Genomic DNA, 19,914 nt, shown 5'->3' on the forward strand with positions numbered 1-19,914 from the left:
GCAGCTCCGAGAAGGGAGCCAGTGAGCAGGACATGGGTGCAGAGTGGGGCAGGGCGAGCGCCATGTGCCAGCCCTAGCACCCCCGGGGCTCCTGCACCCCCCTCCTGGCACCAGTTCATGGCACTTCAGCTGGGCACGACGAGCCCCCCGTGGGGGGCGGCGGGGCAGGTGGCAGGAGCTGGTAATTCGCAGACAAGGGAGGTTTCTCTAGCCCTGGCATTTCCCCCCATCCCCCCCCGTGTTTGCTGGGGGATGCACCTGCATGGGCCCCAGCCACGTGCAGAGCAGCGCCCCCCCCCTCGCAAGGGGTGGTGGGGAGGGGGCTCTCGGCGCTGCACCCCGGCCGCGGGGGCAGAGCCCAGGGCAGCCTTAGCGCTGCTCCAGCAGCAGCCAGGGCAGAGATTGGGCTCTCCTCGGCCACCGTACCCCGAGCCCGCGCTCTGACCACGCCCAGCCAGGGCGGACTCCGCCCCCGCCCGTTACCTTGCGCCTCGCGCTCCCCACGCCGGAGACGCAAGAGCCACGTCCAACCTTCCGCTTCGCCGCTCCCTTAGCAACCGGCACTTCCGGCCCCGAGGGCCGGGGGCCAATCAGCGGCGAGGGGGCGTGGCCGAGGGGGAGATGGCGCAGCGGCTCCATCCCCGCGGCCGGGCGCGCTCCGGCGAGCGGAGCCGGCCCCGCGGCTCGAAGCGGGCCCGGCGCGAGGCCCCGGCGGGGGCCGGCTGCCTGCGCGCGTGGACGGAGGAGAACGACGGGCTGGCCGGGGGCTGGCGGGTAGGCGCGGGCCGGGGCCGGGGCCGGGGCTGGGGCTGGGGCTGGGGCCGGGCGGGGGGCGGCGGGGCGGGGCGGGACCCCCTGGCCCGGCCGGCGGGAGCGGGACCCGGACCCGGACCCTGACCCTGACCGCGGCTTCCCTCCTTGCAGGCCAGCCGCTCCTCGGGCCCGGGCCGCGCGGCGCAGCAGGCGGCGCGGCGCTGCCGACTCGCCTTCGACTCGCTGCTCCGGAAGATCCAAGGTAGGAGCGGGCCCGGCCCGGCCTGGCGGCTCCGCGCGGGGGCCCGGCGGCCGGTCTCGGGGCAGCGCCGCTGGGTGCTGCTCACCCCCCCCCCCACCCCGCAGCCGGCACCGACCCCGGAGACCCACCGCGGGTGACCCCTGGCCTGGGCTCCGGGCCCGCGCAGGGGCCGGGCGGGTGGCCCGGCTCCAGGGAGAGGCCCGGGGGGCGCAGCAGCTGCCTGCGGAGGCAGGTTTCCTGCAGGGAGTGTGGGTGTTGGGAACCCGGGGAGTGCGGGGGATTTGATAGCTGCTTTCAGCTCCCTGAAGGGGGTTCCAGGGAGGATGGAGCTCGGCTGGTCTCAGTGGTAGCAGATGACAGAACAAGGAGCAATGGTCTCAAGTTGCAGAGGGGGAGGTTTAGGTTGGACATTAGGAAACACTATTTCACTAGGCGGGTGGTGAAGCACGGGAATGGGTTCCCTAGGGAGGGGGTGGAATCTCCTTCCTTAGAGGTTTTTAAGGTCAGGCTTGACAAAGCCCTGGCTGGGATGATTTAGTTGGGAATCGGTCCTGCTTTGAGCAGGGGGTGGGACTAGATACCTCCTGAGGTCCCTTCCAGCCTTGATATTCTATGAAGGAGCAAGTGGTTCTGGCAGACACCTGGGCAGGTCACTCTTGGGAATAAGTCCCACTGCTGTCCCAGGGTCGGTGTCTCCCGACAGCACCACTAGAGAGAGTGTATGGAAACCATGACCCACACCCTGGAGGCCAAGTGTCTGTTGATGCTCTGCTAGAATGGCTGAAAAGACTCTAATTTTTGTCCCTGAGGACTAAAACCCCGGAATACCTAACCAGTTGGAAGAAAACGGAGGCATAGGCAGACAGCCTGACACTTCCAGATTCTGGAGGTAACCTACGCTCTTATACCTGCCTGATGCTGTTCCCTTCTGTGTGATTCTAGGGCTGAGGCAGTGTATTGAGGACCAGAGCAGGAACTATCAATTGCTGGTGCAGGGCAGCCTGATGAAATCTTGGATAGGGATTGCTGTTTGATACACCCTTCATGCATCCAGCTAGCCTCTTGTTGCATTGCTCTCTAACTGCAGGGCTGCCGGCTGCTCTCCCCAGCCTTTCTCTGGAGCTTACTGTTCTCTACAACTCCCTGCTCTTTGCTGTTAGTGAGTCCGATGGCCTCGTCGAGGGAGAAGCAGAAAGAATCAACCATGGGCTCATTAGGGGTAAGGAAAACGTCCCGTGTGTCTGAGAGGCAAGGTCACTAGGCTGGCTGGAGCAAGGCCGGGGAGGGGTGATTTCTCTGCACTCTCATATGAATGGCATTGGCAGCTGTCTGAGGCTAGGGGTGAGTGAAGGTGGCAGCTGCAGTGTTCTGCGTGTGCTGGAGTCTGGAGACTTGGGGCTTCCAAGGGGAACAGAAAAGCTTAAAAAAGCCCGAAGAGCCCGAGAGCGTAGCACAGTGCAAACAGAAGTGTTGCTAACTTACAGTGATTTGGGATTGAGGGTGCCTAAGAGAAATGGGCTGAAATTCAGGGAGGGAGACTCTGATAGCGTTCAAGTGGGTTCCCTCCTGGCAGACGTGAGTGTTTAGCAGGAGTCGGCAAAGCTAATGTTGCAGCTTTGACTCGGGGGCTGGGATACAACCGAATGTTGGTAATGTGAGCACTCATCATTCCTCAGTGCCTGCGTGGGAGAGCCCTTGTTCCCCTCTCCCCTTTTGGGGTGCTCGTCCTCTGGACCATAGCAGGTAGAAAGCTCTTCTGTGCTGCTCCTAGAGTTAATGGCGCTTGCACTGCTCCAGGCCATGTCTAGTCCCTTCCCAAGGCAGGGCCTCTCTTTTGCTAAGGCTCTGTCAGGCTGCTGGAACAGGATCAGTCACTGAGCAGACTGACCCATTGTCCTGTGACTGTTTTCCTTGTCTAGTGCTGGAGGCTTGTGGGGTGTCTGGGCAGGATCTCAGCACTGAGGAGCTCTGGCAGAAAGTGCTGCAGGATGTGACCACGGAAGAGCTGTGTGCGCCTCTGCATCGACTGGGTGCTCTGCAGGGGGCGGTATGGCTGGCAGCAAACTGCCTGGGGAGCGTCACTGGTCTCTTCCGGCTCCTGAGTGACACCAAGGTAACGCCACGGGGCCTCTCCCGCGGCGGATCAGTGCTGGGGCAGGGACCTAGCCGCTGGCTGGCGTACGGGAGATTTGATGTACTGCACTGTGCCGTGGGTCTCTCTCATCTCATATCCTGACTCACGTAGTGGCCACTACCTGATGCTTTAGAGGAAAGCTTAAATCCCAGCCCCGGTATAGCACCTGAGCACTAATGTGATGCTGCCCATACTGGAGGGGAAGGATTCCATTCTGCCCCTTGCAGGTATCACTTTGCACCCAGGATCATGAATCTGGTTACTCATGTCATGCCTATGAGCTGGCCAGGTGTGTATTCCACCCTGTCTGGGACAGTCTCGGACCTGCATGTTGAGAGCAGAACCCGTGCACAACTAGTTCATGTGCTAGGGGTCTGTTTTCAGACCAAGAGGATCTGAGTTTGATTTCCTGCTGTTACAGTGAGTTCTGAATGGCTGTAGCATACGCTAGAGCAGTATCTATGCAGGCCTAAATAAATGCCCACAGGTCTGTGAGAGAGGGCCAAGTTGGTATGAATATTTGTCATAAAACCATCCAGCATAAAGTGCTGTGTCAACAAAAGACTCGAGCCCCTCTGTGCACTCCCCATTCAGTATGAATAATTCTCTCACTGGTACTAGAACTTTCTCCTAACGCCCGAAGTGCACTGAATGACTCTCAAACAGTCCTCTTCTGCTGTGGGCTCTTAACGCCCAGTGCAGTGAGATCCCTGGCAGGGTCGCCAAGCAAACTGGAAAGGAAGTTCGTAAGCAGACCTGCAGTTTCTGTAGCGAGTGAGTTGCTGACTGGGATTCAGAGGTAACTGTTTCCTGCTGACTGGAAAGGCGGCGAGGGCTTTTCTTCCAGCAGAGAGGCTGTGTCAATAGGGGTGAGCTGGGGAGTCTGGGTATTTCGCACACACAGGGCTCGTGGAACAAAGGATCTCTCCTCTGGGATTCTCTCATGTTCCAAATGGATTGCCCATGCATGCTGGTGTGCTAGGGGCAGCCCTGGAAAGCGCACTGAGCTCATCCGGGGCAGGGAGGCAGGATACCAGACTAATGGTCTGATCTAGTGCAGCAGGAGCTTGCTGCTGCCAGAGCGAGTGTGCGAATCGCTGCAGGAAAGAGGCCAGAGGAAGGATGCGGTGGGGCGTGGTCCGGGCACATGGAGCTCACAGTCTAAAGGCTCAAGAGGCACAATACAGCCCCCAGACCTGCTCTTTCTCTGGTCCCTGGGATTGGTGCCTCCAGTGCTAAGTAACCCGCTGATGTTCTCTCCCCGCGCCTTTCGCAGGACCCTCTGCCTTCTGCCCACGGGGGTGAGAATGAGCTCCTTGCACTTCTCAAGGCATGGAGTGTGCCTGTTGAGGGAGACACATCGCCCCTCGTGGTGCAGAGCACCAAGGACTTGAAAGAGATACTGTGGACCTCGGCTGCCTTCCTGCAAGGTATGTTAGAGGTGCCTTCTCCAGCCCCAGGCAGGGTGCTGCTGCTCCTCCCCTTGCAGTGCCAGCCACCCTCCTGGCCCTACTGCCATCCGAGTCTGCCAGCACTGTGCTGTCGCCAGCTGGAGTTACCTCAGCCATTCCCTTCCCTGTGGTGGGTGCAGGAGCTGAGCAACCAGCCTTGCTCCTGAAGGAAACGTGTTTCCTGCTCTTCATGTTCTTATTTGAGTTAGAATTGCAGAATACAGACGCTCCCCGACTTACACAAGGCGTTGCGTTCCAGAACGCCTTGCGTAAGTCAGGGATGTATACCTGACAATTACGCCAAAAACAACAAACAAAACACTTAGGGAACATTTTCTGCAAGTGCGGGTTTGCGTAAGTCAGGTTTGTGTAACCTGGGGAGAGTCTATAAACGCTAATATCTTCTCAGATGTGCATGTAAATTCCCTACTTCAGTTCCTGGCTCAGTCCTGCCCTGCAGCATCACAAGGCCCCCAGTCTCTCCTAGTAACCTGTTCCCCGGTTCAGCCCTGGCCTGCGATGTCATGGGGCCCCCCGTCTTTCCCAGTGACTCACTAGCTCGCTCAGCTCTGCCCTGCAGCATCATGGGGTTCCTCGTCTCCACCTGTGACCAACTCCCCGGCTCAGCCCTGCCCTGCCCTGCAATGTCACAGGGCTCCCCAAGTCCTAGGTAACTGTACTGGGCCCAAAGGCGGAGTTCCACCTGCTGCCTGAAAGAGTCAGGAGGGAGGCTTGAGACGGCTAGCGAGGGAGGTAGTCAGTGCTGTCACACACGGCACTATATAAAACATGCCAGACTCCCAGCAGAGTCCGTTCCCTGTGGAGCTCCCGGCCAGAGGCCCAGAAGACCCAGCACTGCCCAGGGGTTAGCATTATAGCTGGAAAATTCCCAGGTTGCTGTGCCCTCAGGAAGAGAGGGAGGGTGTGGGACAGATGTTAATTGGGAGGCAGTTTCAGGCAGGTGGGGTAGTGCCCAGGCAGGATGATGCCTAGCGTGTGAGGAGTTGAATGCATAAATAGATCACAATAAATGACTGTCCCAAGGCGGGTTCCCGGCCAGTGGCCCAGACGCAAGTGGAGCGTTTCAGTTAGTGACTGAGAAGGGGGCAGGTCTGGAGACCAGAGTCGGAATGATCCCACTGAGCTGCAGGCTTCAGCTCTCACCCCGAGCCCCAGCACAGTCCTGGCTGACCCTGCCTGCCTGCTCCCCGGCAGCATCTCGGCTAAGGCTCTGCAGGGGAGTATGAATCCTCCTGGGATTGGCACGCCCCTGCTCAGCCTGGCTGGCTCTTGGCAATCCTCGTTGCAATGGCAGTGATGTTCCCATAACACGTGCATGGTGCTGCGCAGTGAGCTGCCAGGGTCAGGAGAGGTCGCAGTCCCATGGCAATGGCAGGGTATGGCGCAGACGGCTATAACGTGGTGTGGGACATGCACTGAGTGGGGAGGGTCGTTGAAGCAGGAATGCTGCGTGGGACCAGATGGGAGGGGGTGCAGGGAGTGCTGGTCACGGCGCCGTTCCAGGCCCGCGGGATAGCGTGAAAAGCAGAGCCTACGGGGGCGAAGGAGGTGGAGCAGAGTGAACATTTTGTGTGTGTGTTTCAGGTTTGCAGGGCCTGGAGGCTGGAAATCTCCCCACCGCTCTCTCCCTGCTCCAGGCAGCCGCATCCGGGTTCTGCTCCAAGAGGGTCCTGGCCCAGATCTACACCTCCATCGGCTGCTGCACTCAGCAAATGGTAACAAGATGGGACCTGTCTCCCTCTAGCCGGGGGCAGGGAGGGTCCAAGGGCCAGTGCCTCCATCGCCCTGAGCAGAGCCGGCGTGGGAGGAGACTGGGTGCACGTCTGTTCTGTACACGTGTGCTGCACTGGATGAGGGGTGCAGGGCCCCCAGCCTCCTTGGGAAGCTGCTGCCTTAGTTTCCCACAACAAGACTGGCTGCACCAGCCAGTGTCTGCTGCCTCCTGAATACCCCCTGCCCCGTGGCAGGGGTGTGAGCGCAAGCCCAGCTCGATGGGAGGTGAGCACTGGTGCCCGGCAAGGGCCCGGCACAGAGGGAGCCATCCCAGTGGAAGAGGAGGGGCAGAGTACCGGTTGGGAAGAGGGAGCTGTGAGTGACCTGGAGTCACTGGAGAACTGTGGGCTAGAGCTGCCGGTATGTATTGATCGAAGTTTATAGTGGGCTGTTGGAAAAACAAGCAAGGAAGCAACATAATGGATCTTGATAAGCAACGTCCAAAGAAACATTAGGGGAGGCGATTAGAGGACATTGGCCTGCTTCTAGGCTCCAGGGACACAGCTGTTCTGCCAGTGCTGGGCACAGAGGGCTGAAAGGAACACGAAACAGATAAAAGGGGGGAGGTGTCAGTTGCCAGGCCTGAGACCCGAGAAGGATGCTCAGAGGTGCAGTTACCCTGGTAACACGACTGGTAGGAGCCCATGTGCAAACCGCCCCTCGGGGATTGTGCTGAACCCCCCCTCCTCCGGTGCTGTCTGTATGGGGGGGTCTGCTCGGGGGCACTGACCCAGACACCAGCGGGGAGCAATCTGCCTTGGTGCCTGGGAGAAGGACTGGCAGATCCAGCAGGGCTTTTCTGGCTCTCAAGTCCGAGTCCATTCCCTGGTCTCTGATCCCACTGTCCCAGAGGGAAATCCAGTGGTGGTTTCTGTGGAGGACGGATCCTGTACTGACATGGCAGGAAGCATGACCTGGGGCTTGCTGGGCTGAGGAGCTGGTTTCCTTCTGATTCCCAGAGTGACTGACAAACAGAACGGCTCAAAGTGACTGAGTCTTGGGTGCTTGCCTGGCCCTCATCACTGCAGAATTGGGTCCCTGCCCTGAGGGTCTCTCACTTGGAAGGACAAACCTGTATGGTTCTTCCTGCCCTGGGAGAGCTGCTTAGGGTGGGCTGCTTGTCCCTGAGCAGGAAAGTGTGAGCCCAGGGCTGAGGCTGTGCAGTCCAAGGGGTTGGAAAGCAGAAGGTGAGGAGGATCACAGTGGGACAGGGAGGGAGGCCCACTCCCATAGGGCAGTGTGGAAGCTTACGAAGACCCTGATCCTGAAAAGTGCTGAGCATCAGTGACATCTGTGGGTGCTGAGCCCAGGGGCAGCAGTGGGGCTGGAGGTGAGGGCAGAGTGGAGGAGATGAGATGTGACTTTGGAGAGTCTGGTGCTTACTGCCCCAAATCCATCCGGGAGAGCCATCGCTGTTCTTGGTGGGTCCCCACCGTGCCATCTGGCCTGGCTGACACCACTGGGACATGTCCCAGTCTGCAGAGGGGTGTGCATCAAAGGGAGTGGCATGGGTGGGGGAGGCGTTGCCAAACCAGGGATGTGGTCTAGAAACTAGAGTGCCAGATGGTTGGGCTTGGGTTTCCAGCGCCAGGAGGTGACTGCGGCTGGGCAGTGAGAGGGGTGCAGGTTAGCCAGCATTGAGACCATCCCCCACGGCTCCATGCCCAGCTTGGTGGCTGCTCTGGGCATCTCTGATTCCGCTCCCCCGGTCTTTGGGGGCAGGGCGACCTCCTCAGGCAGCGATCAGGTTCCCTGGAAGGTTTTTCTCCAGGTGATATTCCAGCCATGTCAGCAGTGACTGATCATGCTGCGTGTGATTCTCTCCCGCCCCCAGGGCAAGCCTCAGACGGCTCTTCAGCACTTGAAGCGGGCGCTGCAGGTGGATTTCCAGTGCCTCTCTGCCCTGTCCCAGGCGGCGCTGGTGTACCGCCAGCTGGGGGAGACGGACGCAGAGTTGGAGGCCCTGGCTCTGCTGTACAAGGTTTGTCTGTTCCCAAGGTGAAGCATCACAAGCCAGGTGGCTGCACTGATGTCTCTGGTCCAGCTGTGCCTGTGCAGAGCCTCCTGCACCTCCAACATGAACTCTACCCCTGCGGCGGGGCGGGGGCGGCCTGGCCACTCAGAGCCCAGTGGTGGCTGCTGCAGGCACGACCTCAGGCATGCTGGGCCTCCAGCACGCAGGTTAGCAATGGGAGAGCCCTGCTGCCTGATGCACCCTGCTCAGCAGGTGGACGCTGGCCAGTGGTGGGTAATCAGGGGTTGGGCTGTTTGACCAGCCGCAGGAGCAAGGTACATCTCACCAAGTGTATTAACTAGGAGGTGGCAGGCGTGTGGTGGTGAGGGGGCACGTGTAGCATGGGCATCTCACTGGGCACGTAGTAGACAGTTAATTTTCCAGCTCCTGGTTTGTAATGAAGTGCAAGTGTGGGACTGAAGACAGATTTCCCGAGCTCCTGACAACACGGGACAGGGCTGACCAAGCCCACTGCCCTTCCAAGGGGGACCTGTCCCAGGCTGCTCTGGGAGCACTGATCTTTAATTCTCTCTGCTCTGAGTGGCCATTAGAGATCCCCCAACACGGGAGTTTGCCTGTGTCCTCTCCACACTGAGGCGCTTGCCTCTGTTCTCCACCCCAGAGGTGGCTGCATTTCAGCGGTGGGAGGTTGTGAGAGGGATGGTTCCGGAGCAGTGCGCGATATAGACTGTCTGGACCGGGATGTCTGTAGGTGAACTGACTGCCGCTCCCTAGGAATGCCAGCAGGGATCTACCATGTGGTCTGTTTCTCCTCCCCCCCGCAGGCTCTGGAGACCCCCGCTCAGGAGGCTGTCTCCATCGATCCTTGCTTTCTAATCCGAACGGAGCTCCTTGTTCACACCCCGGCCCTGGCATCCCTGTTCAGCCGCAGCCACCCGTCGGAAGTGAAGTACCTGCTGGCGCAGCGATGCCTCCAGGCTGGCAGGTAAAGTACTCCCCACCCCCTGCTCACCTGGGCCCCTCCCTTCTCTGGGCGCCCAGGTAAACCCCTGTTCAGCATCGCCCTTGGGTCCGGTGGTGACAGAGCAGCAGTTACCCCCCTGCAGGCGGGGACCAGTACCACTGGCTAGAGTCGAGCAGGAGGCTGCCTGCACAGCTCTGCTGGCACTTGTCAGGCCTGGGCCTGCTGCTCTCCTTGGGGTCGTCCCTGTCCCCCAAGGGCCAGGCTGCTCCCTGGCTGCCTGAGGTACCTCCTCACGTTGCTCTCTGTCGCAGGGTGGCTGAGGCAGTGGAGCATTACCTGGATCTTCTGGCTCTGCTGCAGGAGGGGCCGCAGCACCAGGTAAGCCTCTTGGGAAGGAATCCACATGGTGTGTTGGGGTGACTGGGTTCCCGTCCTAGGACTCCCTGGGATTCGGCAGGGAAGCTCCCTGCATCCCTCCAACTAACATGTCCTCTACCTGCCCCGGAGTCTCTGCAGGGACCGAGCCCCCGCCTCTCCCTGGAGGGCATCCCGAGCCGCAGAGCATGAGGGGGCAGAGTAAAGGCTAACGGCCTGGTCTGGGTTCGAGAGGCCGTGTGGAATGGATGGGGGGGAGGCTCACCCACACAGTACGTGGGCCCCGCCCCCATGTTTTCAAACTGGACTCTAAATTTGGGTGCCGTGAGACACCCAGAGGCTGTGTGCCTGCCCTGCAGCTGTGAGCACTCGGCACCTCTTCCGGCCAGGCCGAGGCGCGCACTGCGCGACAGCTCTGGCCTAGGGCTGTGTGCATGAGAGAGCTGTGGCCCCACGTCTCCGCTGGCTTCGGAAGCCCCTGGCACTTGCTCCTTGCTCAGCCTGTGGAGTGGCTGCTGCTGAGCCCCGTGAGGTGCCCCCCCCCCCAAGTGCCGGGTGGCGCACTCTGCCCCCAGTCCTCTAGGTGGTGCTGAGGGTGACGCTGTTGCTTTCGCTGCCCAGGTGCCCCTGCACGGCAGGTCAGCTCTGCCCAGGATCCCGGAGGTGTTCCTGGAAGCTGCGTCCGCCCTCGAGCAGCTTGGCAGGTACCAGGACGCCATAGCTGTGTGTGAGGAGATCATCAGTCGAACGGATGACCTGATCCCAGAGACGCTGCGGATCGAATTGGACTCCGGTGCTGGAGGGGAGGCGCCAGGCAGGGCAGGCTCCCCTGCGCCTGGCATCCCGCCCCAGCAGAGAGAGAGCCTGCGCTGCATCGTGTGGAGGGCGGCTGCGTATCTGCACCAGGGCTGGGCTTGGGCCAGGCTGGGGGAGAGCAAGGAAGCCATAACACGGTTTACCAGGTGACTCCGTCTGCCGTGGAGGGGAGCTGTGGGGCCATTTGCAGCCAGGGGCTGGGGTGGGAGGTGCGGGGCCCCCCGTGCAGTGGCTCTGGGTCAGCATCGAGCTCAGCGGTGTTGGCTGTGGCACTCTCACGCTGGGCTGGGCCGACACATGGCTTTGATGTGACCACACCTACTGGGAAATGGCACAGAAATGACTTTGACCTTTCCCCTGCAGGTGCCTTAATGTCCTCCTGAGAGTCCAGCTCGTGAGCGCAGGTATGGTACAGCCCAGCCCGCCCGCTGCGGTTCCTGCGTGGGAGGGACCAGCCTGGGGGCTGGCTAGTGCCTGGCCGGGGCTCTGAACGTGGAAAGCGCCATGGTAACGCTCAGTAGCGATAGGGGGATTAAACAAGGCTCCACGCCCAGCAGGAAAGTACCTGGCTCCTTGCCCTGAGCCATGATCTGCTCTGGAGCATTGGCAGAGACTGGCTGGTGGGGTGGGAGAAGCTCAGCTCTGCTCTTTGCCTGCGTTCTCACACCACCCGCTAAGGACAGTTCAACAGCTGTGGCTTGAGGAGACATGGGGAGAGTCCAGGTTCCAGGGAACCGATTGGGGTTAGGTCTTTAAGTGGCTTTTCCTGGAGAATTAGCCCGGTTATGAGATAATTGTGGGTGGTCCTTATGCGCCTCCATCCCTGCAGGATCTGTGCGGGGAAGGGCTCTTCAGTCAGGCTGATTGAAACCCTTAATGACGTTCATTCCAAAGGCTAACGAGCAGCTTTTGCTGTTCATTCAGCTCCCCTCCCTCTTCAGTGACGGGCAGGGGGAGCACCCAGCCCACTTCTCAGGGATCTTCAAGGAGCTCTCCAGGCAAACGCCAGACTTGTCATTCCCAATAGAGCCTCGGTGCAAACCAGCAGGTAGCTTCTCCCCTGGCAGAGTCTCTTTACACACCATGAGGAATCACAAGAGCCCAAGCCACGTTTTCCCTCTGCTGGCCACCGTTAAGTCACAGCTGATGCTGCACAGGAAACTGCTTTGGACTCTTCCCTGCCTTTGCCCTGCGGCCTCTCCTGGGCCCCTTCCCTTCAGGGAGGTCCCCTGCCCAGTCTCTTGGACAGGCCTTCCTGTGACCCCAGCCTCTTGCCTGCTAAGATCCACACCGGAAGCCTTTTTGCTGCACCGTGTTCAGCTGGGAGCCAGTGCTGCCCTCCCGGCAGAGCTTTCAAAGGGGTAGGGAAGTAGGAAATAGCCACAGGCCAGCGCTGCCAGCCTGGGGATGTAGGGAGCGCTGCCCAGCAGACACCACAGCCACGTGTGGGGTGTTCTTTCCATGCCAGCCAGCATCCATAGCAGTGAGGAGATGGCAGAGGCCCTGGCAGAGGCAAAGGTGCTCCAGAAGATCAGGTTGCTGGCTCTCCTCGGACGCGGCTCCCAGTTCCAGGAGCTGGGTCGGGACAAAGAAGCTTTGATGAATTTCCAGCACAGTTTGCAAGTTTGCCCAGGTACCAGAGGCTCGTATTGCTGGGGGTGGGGTGTAGCCTGTGGCCTGCTCTGACTTCCTGGCGCTATGGGCCCAGGAAGCTAAGCCGCTCTGTAGTAGCCAATAAGCCATGGAGCCTGCTAAGTTATTGTGATGCTCTCCCACTGGAACTGGTTTGACAATCCCCTGGGTTCCCTCCCAGCTGCAGTGCCATTCAGCAAGGCCGCCTCCAGCCCAGTCAGACCAGGCCTGGCTGAATACACCAGAGTGCTTTTGGTTTCCATGGCAAACTGTCCTGGTGAAAGGTGCTGGCCTGTCAGCCCGGGGGTGGGGTTGGGGGCCAGTGACCCAGCTGGGAAAGGCTCCCTGTCCCATAGCTGTGCCACTCCTGGCTCTCAGCCTCCTGCATGGTTCAGAAACCCCCACAGGACTCTCCCTAATCTGCACAGTCCCCGGTGTTGGCTGAGGTGCCTGTGTGTCTTGCAGGTGACCCTGCTGCCACCTCTCACCTGCTGCGAGCTCTATGGAAGCTGAACCGAAGGCAGGAAGCTGCTGCTCTCTGGCAGAAGTTGCACGCGGACGCTGCCCCGGCAGACGGACAGCAGGAAGCACCGGGGAGGTGTGTAAGGAGCTTGGTGGCTGCGGCTATTACTAGGCCTAGGCGCGAGCTCCAGAGCTGCCAGGTTGAGGTAACCAAAGTGCTCTGCGCTGTGTGGCACGAAGGGCTTGCCTGGCTCTGGGCCACACCTGCACCCGGGTCCTCCAACCCATACAGGGTGCAGAGCTGAGCCCACTGCACAGCATCTGGGGCGTTCATTTCCCAGCGAGATCCCTGCAGCCCATTCACCTGCTGCCCACACAGGTGGCTCCGGACCATCGATCCCAGGGTGTGCCACTGCCCAGCTGACCCCTCCCCTGAGAGCCTACAGGAGCAGTAGCTTGGGACTGACACCTGGGAACCGGCCGGCTCGAAGGGAGCTTGAGGGCCAGGTCAGGCTGGATTTCCTGCAGCAGAGCATGGAGAGAGCCCCAAACCTTCACTCTGGGCTAGCATGGGACCTGCTGCTTCCATGTCTTTTTGCCCTGTTGGGCTTGAAGTCAGCAGGCGGATTTCAGGAGGGCGTGTCTATGGGCAGGGGAGGGAGCTGGCATGGAGCCCATAGGTGGGAAGGAGGGTCAGCCCCCAGGTGGGAGGATCCAGCAGGGCACAGGATTCCTTGTGGAACAGGGAATAGGGCCTGACAGCCAAAACTGCAGTGCTGTCTCTGCTGGGGACCCTGAGCCCAGCTTCGTTTCAAGCTGGATCCCAGTGATTTCAGATCCGGTGCTGCCTGCTATTCAAAAAGGAGCTTGGTAAATTGTAGTGGGATGCGAGAAAAGCCCCGTGAATGATGAAAGGGTTGGAAATCCTGCCGTATAGTGAGACTGAGGGAGCTCAGTCTGCTTAGCTTCAAAAGGGGAAGGCTGTGGGGTGACTGGATCAGTCTATAAGTACCGACGCGGGGAGCAAATCTGTAATACTGGGCTCTTCAGTCTCGCAGAGGGAGGTCTAACGGTCCGATGGCTGGTCGTTGAAGCTAGGCACAGTCAGACTGAAAAGCTGTCCCTTATTTCTAACAGTGAGGGGACATACCCTCTGGAGCAGTTTACCAAGGGATGGGGGGATTCCCCATCACTGACACTTTTTAAATCAAGATTGGATGTTTCTTTAAAAGCTCTGCTCTAGGAATTATCTGGGGGAAGCTCTCTGGCCTGTGTTCTACAGGAGGTCAGACTAGATCATAGTGGTTTCTTCTGGCCTTGGAATCTATGAATCGTGCTAATAACACCCCCTATTTCCCTCTTCCACCCTCGGGAACCCCCGCGGCCTGTACAGCCGTGTCTTCACTGGGAAAAGGGCTGTTTTTACCGGGTGTTAAGATGCTACTGTCGACAGCCCAAATTGTAATTCTAGCCTGTTGCTGGGGGTGAACCTTACATTCCCCGGTGTGGTTCATCTCCACCCACTAGCACAAGCTAAAATGACGGCTGCCTTGTCTGCCCTAGGATTTTAGCATGTTAAAAACACCTTTGTTCTAGTGTGGCCGCAGCCTGTCTCGCCAGCCCTGGGTGGAGAGGATGGAGTATGTGGTGAGGCCAGAATTACCCCTTGCCCCAGGGCTGCTGTCTGAGCTGAAGCGGCTCCTGCCCTGGGACTAAGGAGCTTGGACAGACTGGTGTGGGATGAACCTGGTGCTAGGAATTCTCTCCTGCCCATGCCCGTCTCCAGAGGCAGCTCAGACTGGAATGCTGCCGTGGGTCGGTTACAGCGCCTCGGGCAGGTTTCAGAAGCCGAGCGTCGCTGTCACGGGTGTCTGCCATCCCAGCTGTTGTCACTTCCCCACCAGCTGTCCTTTCGTACGGTACCCAAATAGGCCTTGCTCCCTAACCGGTCCCATGGTCTCTTTCAGGCCCTACCCGTTGTACCTGGTGTCGTGTCTAAAGCAGGTGAACCTCCCACACGACGAGTCTCTTGCTAGGAGTCTGCAGGACTATCTGAGGACCAGTGGCCAGGATCCTTAGAGCCATCCCCATCTCCTTCCCTGCAGAGGGCAGCAGGACAGCATTATGCTCTGACGGCTTTCCCAGGACTCTGACTTGCCCTTGGGCAGAAGAACTCTTCCTAGCCAAAGCCCTGAAGCACAATGAAGCTATTTTTTTGTAATAAAAAGGACGTGGGAGTAGGCCACGTCCCAGTGTGTTCGGCTTATGCACACTCTTCTGACCCTCGCCTGGACTGTCTACGTTAAGAGTGAAGCATTGTGTGCTGTCAGGAATGGCACGAGCTTCCTGCCTCTGTCCCCTCGCCGTGGAGAGTGGGGCTGCCTGCATGCTGGATCCATTAGGCCATGCCTGCCGTAGAAGTACAGGTGTGTGTTTTAACGCGTTATCACCTAGTGTAGACAGGGCAAGCTGCAGTGCTAACCCCTGTTCCCTGCTGACCTGGCGCTGGAGCCAGCACTAAACATGGGCGTTCCTGGCTCCTGAAACCGAGCTCCCCCACTGCCTTTGTCTGAACCACAGCAGCTTCCCCCAACTACGCTGCACCCAGGGGCTGCAGTGGGGAGCAGTTCTCAGGGTGAAGGCAGCTTAGGAATGTCACAGCGGAGAGAGGCAGGGGCAGGGCAGGGTACGTGTGTTCTCTTCAGTGAATGTCACAACAGAGGTGGGAGCTTGTGGACCAGGGAGGCCATGGCTGTGCTGGCTGGATTGTCAGGCCAGGGCAGGAGGGGATCTGCTCAGGTATGGCTCTGCATCGGCACATGCCGGGCCTGGGCTGTGGGGAGAACAGGGATCAGACCTAGCTGCCCTGGGGGGTGGGGAAGGGTTTTGCATGGAGGAGAGAATCGGCTCCATGTGGAATCACAAGGCAGGTGCGCTGGGAACTGCAGGGCTCTCTGTGCTTGGTGGGCTGATTTCCAGTGTGGGGCAGGAGCTCTCCCTGGGGCTGGCCATACATGGTCTGTGTGGGGAGCTGCGGAGGGGATCTCTGCTCCATGGGTTGGGAAGGGCTGGGGGAGGGTGCCTCTAGCTGCAGGGTCTGAGTCTCTTGAGTCAGGGGGTCTCTGGGAGGGAGTGTGCAGCCTGGCCAATCAGGAGGGAAGTGCATAGGCTCCTGGCCAATCAAAGTCACGACCACCTGTGGTGTGAGGGGGGCAGATGTGTGACCGTGGTGTGGGGGCTGGTCTAGCTGGCCAGTCTGCCACAAGCATGGACCTGGGGCACAGTTGTGAGAAGCAATGGCAGTTGGGCCACTGATTGAGCCTCTAAGGAAGGGGGTGACACCCTCAGGGAGAGAGCTAGGGGGCGGGGGCTGCCCTTTGGAGGACCCTTCCTAGAGTGAGGGAGTGAGACACCCCCTCCCCCCAAGCGGGGGACCCTCCTAGATTGAGGTGCCTGTGGGACATATTCCCCCTCCAAGCACATAGGGTGAGACTGACTGGGGAGATTCACCCCCACCCCCACCCCCAACACACGCAGGTCTCTGGGGCTAGTCCCCAGTATCGTCCCTGTGCCCCCGTTTTTTCAACTCTTTGTCTTGTCTAATTTATAAGTGAGTAACATTTCTCGTGTTTTTAAGGACAAAGACACAGTCTCCAGTAGTTGTAAGTGTTCTCCTATAAATGTTTTGCTTCTCTACCAAAGAAAAATACAGAGAGGGACAGGGAAGTAATGAATCAGTTCATTAATCTGAAGAGAACAAACCTATAGGAGGCTAAAACTGACACCCCGAATAACTGATAGGACAGCAACTGTCTAATCAATGAGAACTGCAGTAGAGTTCGATCAGTCCACCCCTGAAATGGAGCTGAAAGGCGGTGGGAAGGAATCGTTTTTCCCAAAGTGTAATTTGTCTGCAGAACTCTCTGCCACAGGCAATCAGCGAGGCTCAGAACTTGGTAAGCTTCAAGGAGCGATGGTGCAGAGCAGGCAGGCGCTCAGTTCCCAGGGCCTCATCTGGTGCTGCAGGGAAGGCTGGGGCTTGGCCTTAGGAGGGGGCAGCTCCGGGTCGGCTCTGCAGGGGGCTGCAAACCTGCAGCTTGGCTGGCCCCCCAGTCCCATTCCTCTCCCCAGGGGCTGGGTGGCTCCGGTGCTTGCTAAGGTAGGAAGGTGAACAATGGAGGATGCTGGGGGTTCTCCCTGCACAGATGCGGGGGCTCTGGGGGGAGGGCACGGTGTCCCTGTCTGCGTAGGGTTCTTATAGGTTCCAGGGCCAAAAGGGACCCCTGAGGCCACCTGGTCTGACCTTCTGTATAACTCAAGCCCCTCAGACGGCCATGAATTAATTAATCGCTGTTTGAACTAGAGCAGATCTTTTAGGGAAACATCCCAGCTTGATTTGTAAATGGCCAGTGATGGCGAATCTGCCACACCCTTCGGTAAACTGCTCCTGGGGTTAATTACTGTCACTGTTAAAATTTTACACTTTATTCCCAGTCTGAATCTGTCTAAGCAGCACATGTGCACAGGGCAGGCACTTCCACCTTAGGTGTCCTGTCTCTGGCCTGCTCTGCTCTCCCTAGGGGCACGTTTCCTCTCCCCCTCAGGTGCTGGGATCTGCCTCGGGGCTCGGGCAGTGCTGAACAGCTCCTCCAGCCAGCGGCGAGCCAGCATGGCCATGGGGTGCTGACACAATGGGGGCTGTCTCTCTCTAGGGCACAGAGTGTGCTGGGCCAGTGCTGCACGTGCTGCCAACGTTCCACCATGGGAAGGGAAACAGGCTGATCCAGTGCCAATCCCTCCCATGCTGATAGGTTACTGGAGGGCTCCGTAACCATCCCTGTCCCCAGCCCGCTGCATGAATAAACTCTTCTCCTGCTGGCCCTTGCGGGCTCTGGAGAGCAGCAGGGGCTGAATTTGACTGCTGCCAGCAGAGACCCGAGCAGGGCCTGGCAGACTGTTCTGGAACAGTGGTGGGTAGATGGCACGGCACGGCCCCCAGGCTGCTGTTAAGATGGCTCATTCCCCTGGTTGCCTGCCTGCATTTTTGGCATAGAGGCTGATGGTTTTGTTGCACAGGGTAAGGGTTTAACCTGGCGCTTGGCTGGTGCAGAAGGAGATGAGCATTAATCTCCTTTGTGCTATTATAGGGGGGTTAACACGACATAAGCTTTTAAAGCCCGTCACTGATGGCGACGTTGCCCAGGGTGGGGCCCGTGGCATGTGTGTTGGACATGCCCCTGGTCTGACATTGTGGGATGCCTGTGTGTGTCAGGGCTGGGAGCTGAAGGGAGATACCATTAGGATGCTCCAGTCAGAGTCAGAACCTCCTCGTGCTGGGCACTGCACAGAGACGGAGGCGGACAGTGGGAGGAGAGAACGTGGGCTGTGCCGCTCTTAGATGAGATTAGGCGTGGAGCTGTGCTGGGGCTGGATGGTAACAGCCGGATCCGGGGAGGTTCCAATTCGCTTTACGCGGGCGGCGTGAGGCAGGGCCGGCGCTGCTGTGGGTCCACACCAGCTGTATGTGGTAGCATCAAGCACTGCGCTGAGCTGGCATGTGCACACAGGGACTTTGCTGCCCTCTCCTGACCACATGGCGGAATGTCGGCGCCACGGCCCAGGGCACAGACTGCAGCAGGTGGCCGGCAACCTGGGTGCTTGTTTATATCCAGTTAGCTGAGAGCCGAGTTCCAGCTGGTCCTGTGCCTGCCTCTGCCTTTGGGTGGGACAGGACTCGGGCTCCGGGATGATGTGGCTCTGCTGCTCTGCCCTGGGAAGGGAACGACAGCAGCCCTTGATCATCGTTGATTTCTGCCCGTGCCCAGAGCTGTGCTATGTGCCTCCCAAAATACGGGCTAGGAGCTGACCCCCTAAAGGGGCCTGAAGCCGCGGGGTGGGGGAGTGATGCCAGCGGGATGGCGAGAGCCAGGGGGTGCCGTCTGGCTTTGTGACTGAACGGATGGCTCAGCTGGGGAATTCCCTGTTGGCAGGGCAGCAGATCTGAACATTAAGGGTGCTCTTGCCATGGCGGGGGGTGGGGGCGGCAGATCAGCCCCACCCTTTCCATGCTACTCCTGGCCAGCAACATCCCTGGACAATGTCATTTTTTGCCCTGCCACTGGCAGGCTTCAGTTACTGGTGATGTCAGTGATGCCCCTTCAGCTCCCTGTGGCCCGGCTCGGGGAGTTGCAGTCACAAAGGCAGAGTGGCTGTGTTTCCCAGGGGTGGGGCTGACAGAATCAGCATTTGTTAGCTGCAGGAATAGCACAGTGTACACTGCACGTTGGCTGGCACAGCTCCACCAGCCCGGGGGTGATTGGCCCAACAGAGCTGTGCTGGCAAAGGACCCTAGTGCGAGTGCTGTTGTAGGAGCAATACTGCACTCTTGTCGGGTTTGTTCCATCTGCACTCGGGTGCTCCGCTGGACTGGTAACCCGGTATAGCCACCCTGGCAAAGCGCTCCTGGTGCAGATCTGGTCTGAGAGTGAACATGGCAGAACATGCCGTTCAGTACCGACAGCTCATTGGATCAATCTCCCCATCACTGGCATTGATCCATTTCCTCTCCTTCTGCCACAATCACTGTAATGCAATGCTAAGCTGTATTACACTGTTCAGCCACTAGGGCGGGGTGCTGGGACAAGATTTCTAGAGGGGCTGCTGAGAGCAATAAACTGTAGACCCTGTATATAATGGAAACCACTTCAAGCCAGGGGGTGCTGCAGAATTGAGGGGTGTTACCCCAGAATTTGATCAAGCTAATTGCAGCCATATTGTTGCATTCACCCACCATGAATTAATAAAATAGAAGGCCACATAGTTAAGGGTTAATTTGGACAAGCAGGGCTTCTGGAGGCAAGGTCAGATACCAGCTGCAGGCTCTGCCAATGGGAGGAGGGGAGAAAAGAGTCAACAATTGGAGACTGACAGAAAATAAGTGGATGGAGACCTTGAGTTTGGGTGCCCTTAATATAAAAGCTTCTTATAGCTCAGACTGTTAGGAATGATTTGTTAAGTAGTTGATTGAAGTTAGGAGAAGTGATGGCCCAGTAGGGGTCACTATGAGCTGTGTGTTTTGTAAAAATTAGCTACAAAAAGACTAGATAATAGAGTGGCAGGGAAGTGACCGGCCATCGCTCACCTGCTGCTAATTACTTGATACCATCTCAGATTTTAGGTAATTATTTGGGATGTTGTAAACCTATTGCTTATGTCTGTGTGTGCTTAAATCTAATAAATAGTTTTAGATAAGAGCACGCTTACTTGTATTAATCTTTCATCAGCCGAAAGCGCTGT

At 58.6% G+C, this 19,914-nt stretch overlaps 1 protein-coding gene across 1 annotated transcript; it reads left to right on the forward strand.

Moving 5' to 3' along the window:
* The first annotated feature begins 582 nt into the window (after positions 1 to 582).
* On the forward strand, positions 583 to 19,871 carry FANCG (FA complementation group G). The gene is made up of 14 exons (XM_045020619.1): positions 583 to 774; positions 925 to 1,015; positions 2,103 to 2,234; positions 2,935 to 3,128; positions 4,426 to 4,579; positions 6,206 to 6,336; positions 8,229 to 8,375; positions 9,194 to 9,354; positions 9,645 to 9,711; positions 10,330 to 10,670; positions 10,888 to 10,928; positions 11,993 to 12,157; positions 12,622 to 12,754; positions 14,586 to 19,871. The coding sequence occupies exons 1-14, from the start codon at positions 622 to 624 to the stop codon at positions 14,695 to 14,697; spliced, it is 2,022 nt and encodes a 673-aa protein (XP_044876554.1). The 5' UTR covers positions 583 to 621; the 3' UTR covers positions 14,698 to 19,871.
* The last annotated feature ends 43 nt before the right edge of the window (positions 19,872 to 19,914 follow it).

This window comes from Mauremys mutica, chromosome 6 (genome assembly GCF_020497125.1).
Source record: "Mauremys mutica isolate MM-2020 ecotype Southern chromosome 6, ASM2049712v1, whole genome shotgun sequence".
NCBI lineage: Eukaryota > Metazoa > Chordata > Testudines > Geoemydidae > Mauremys > Mauremys mutica.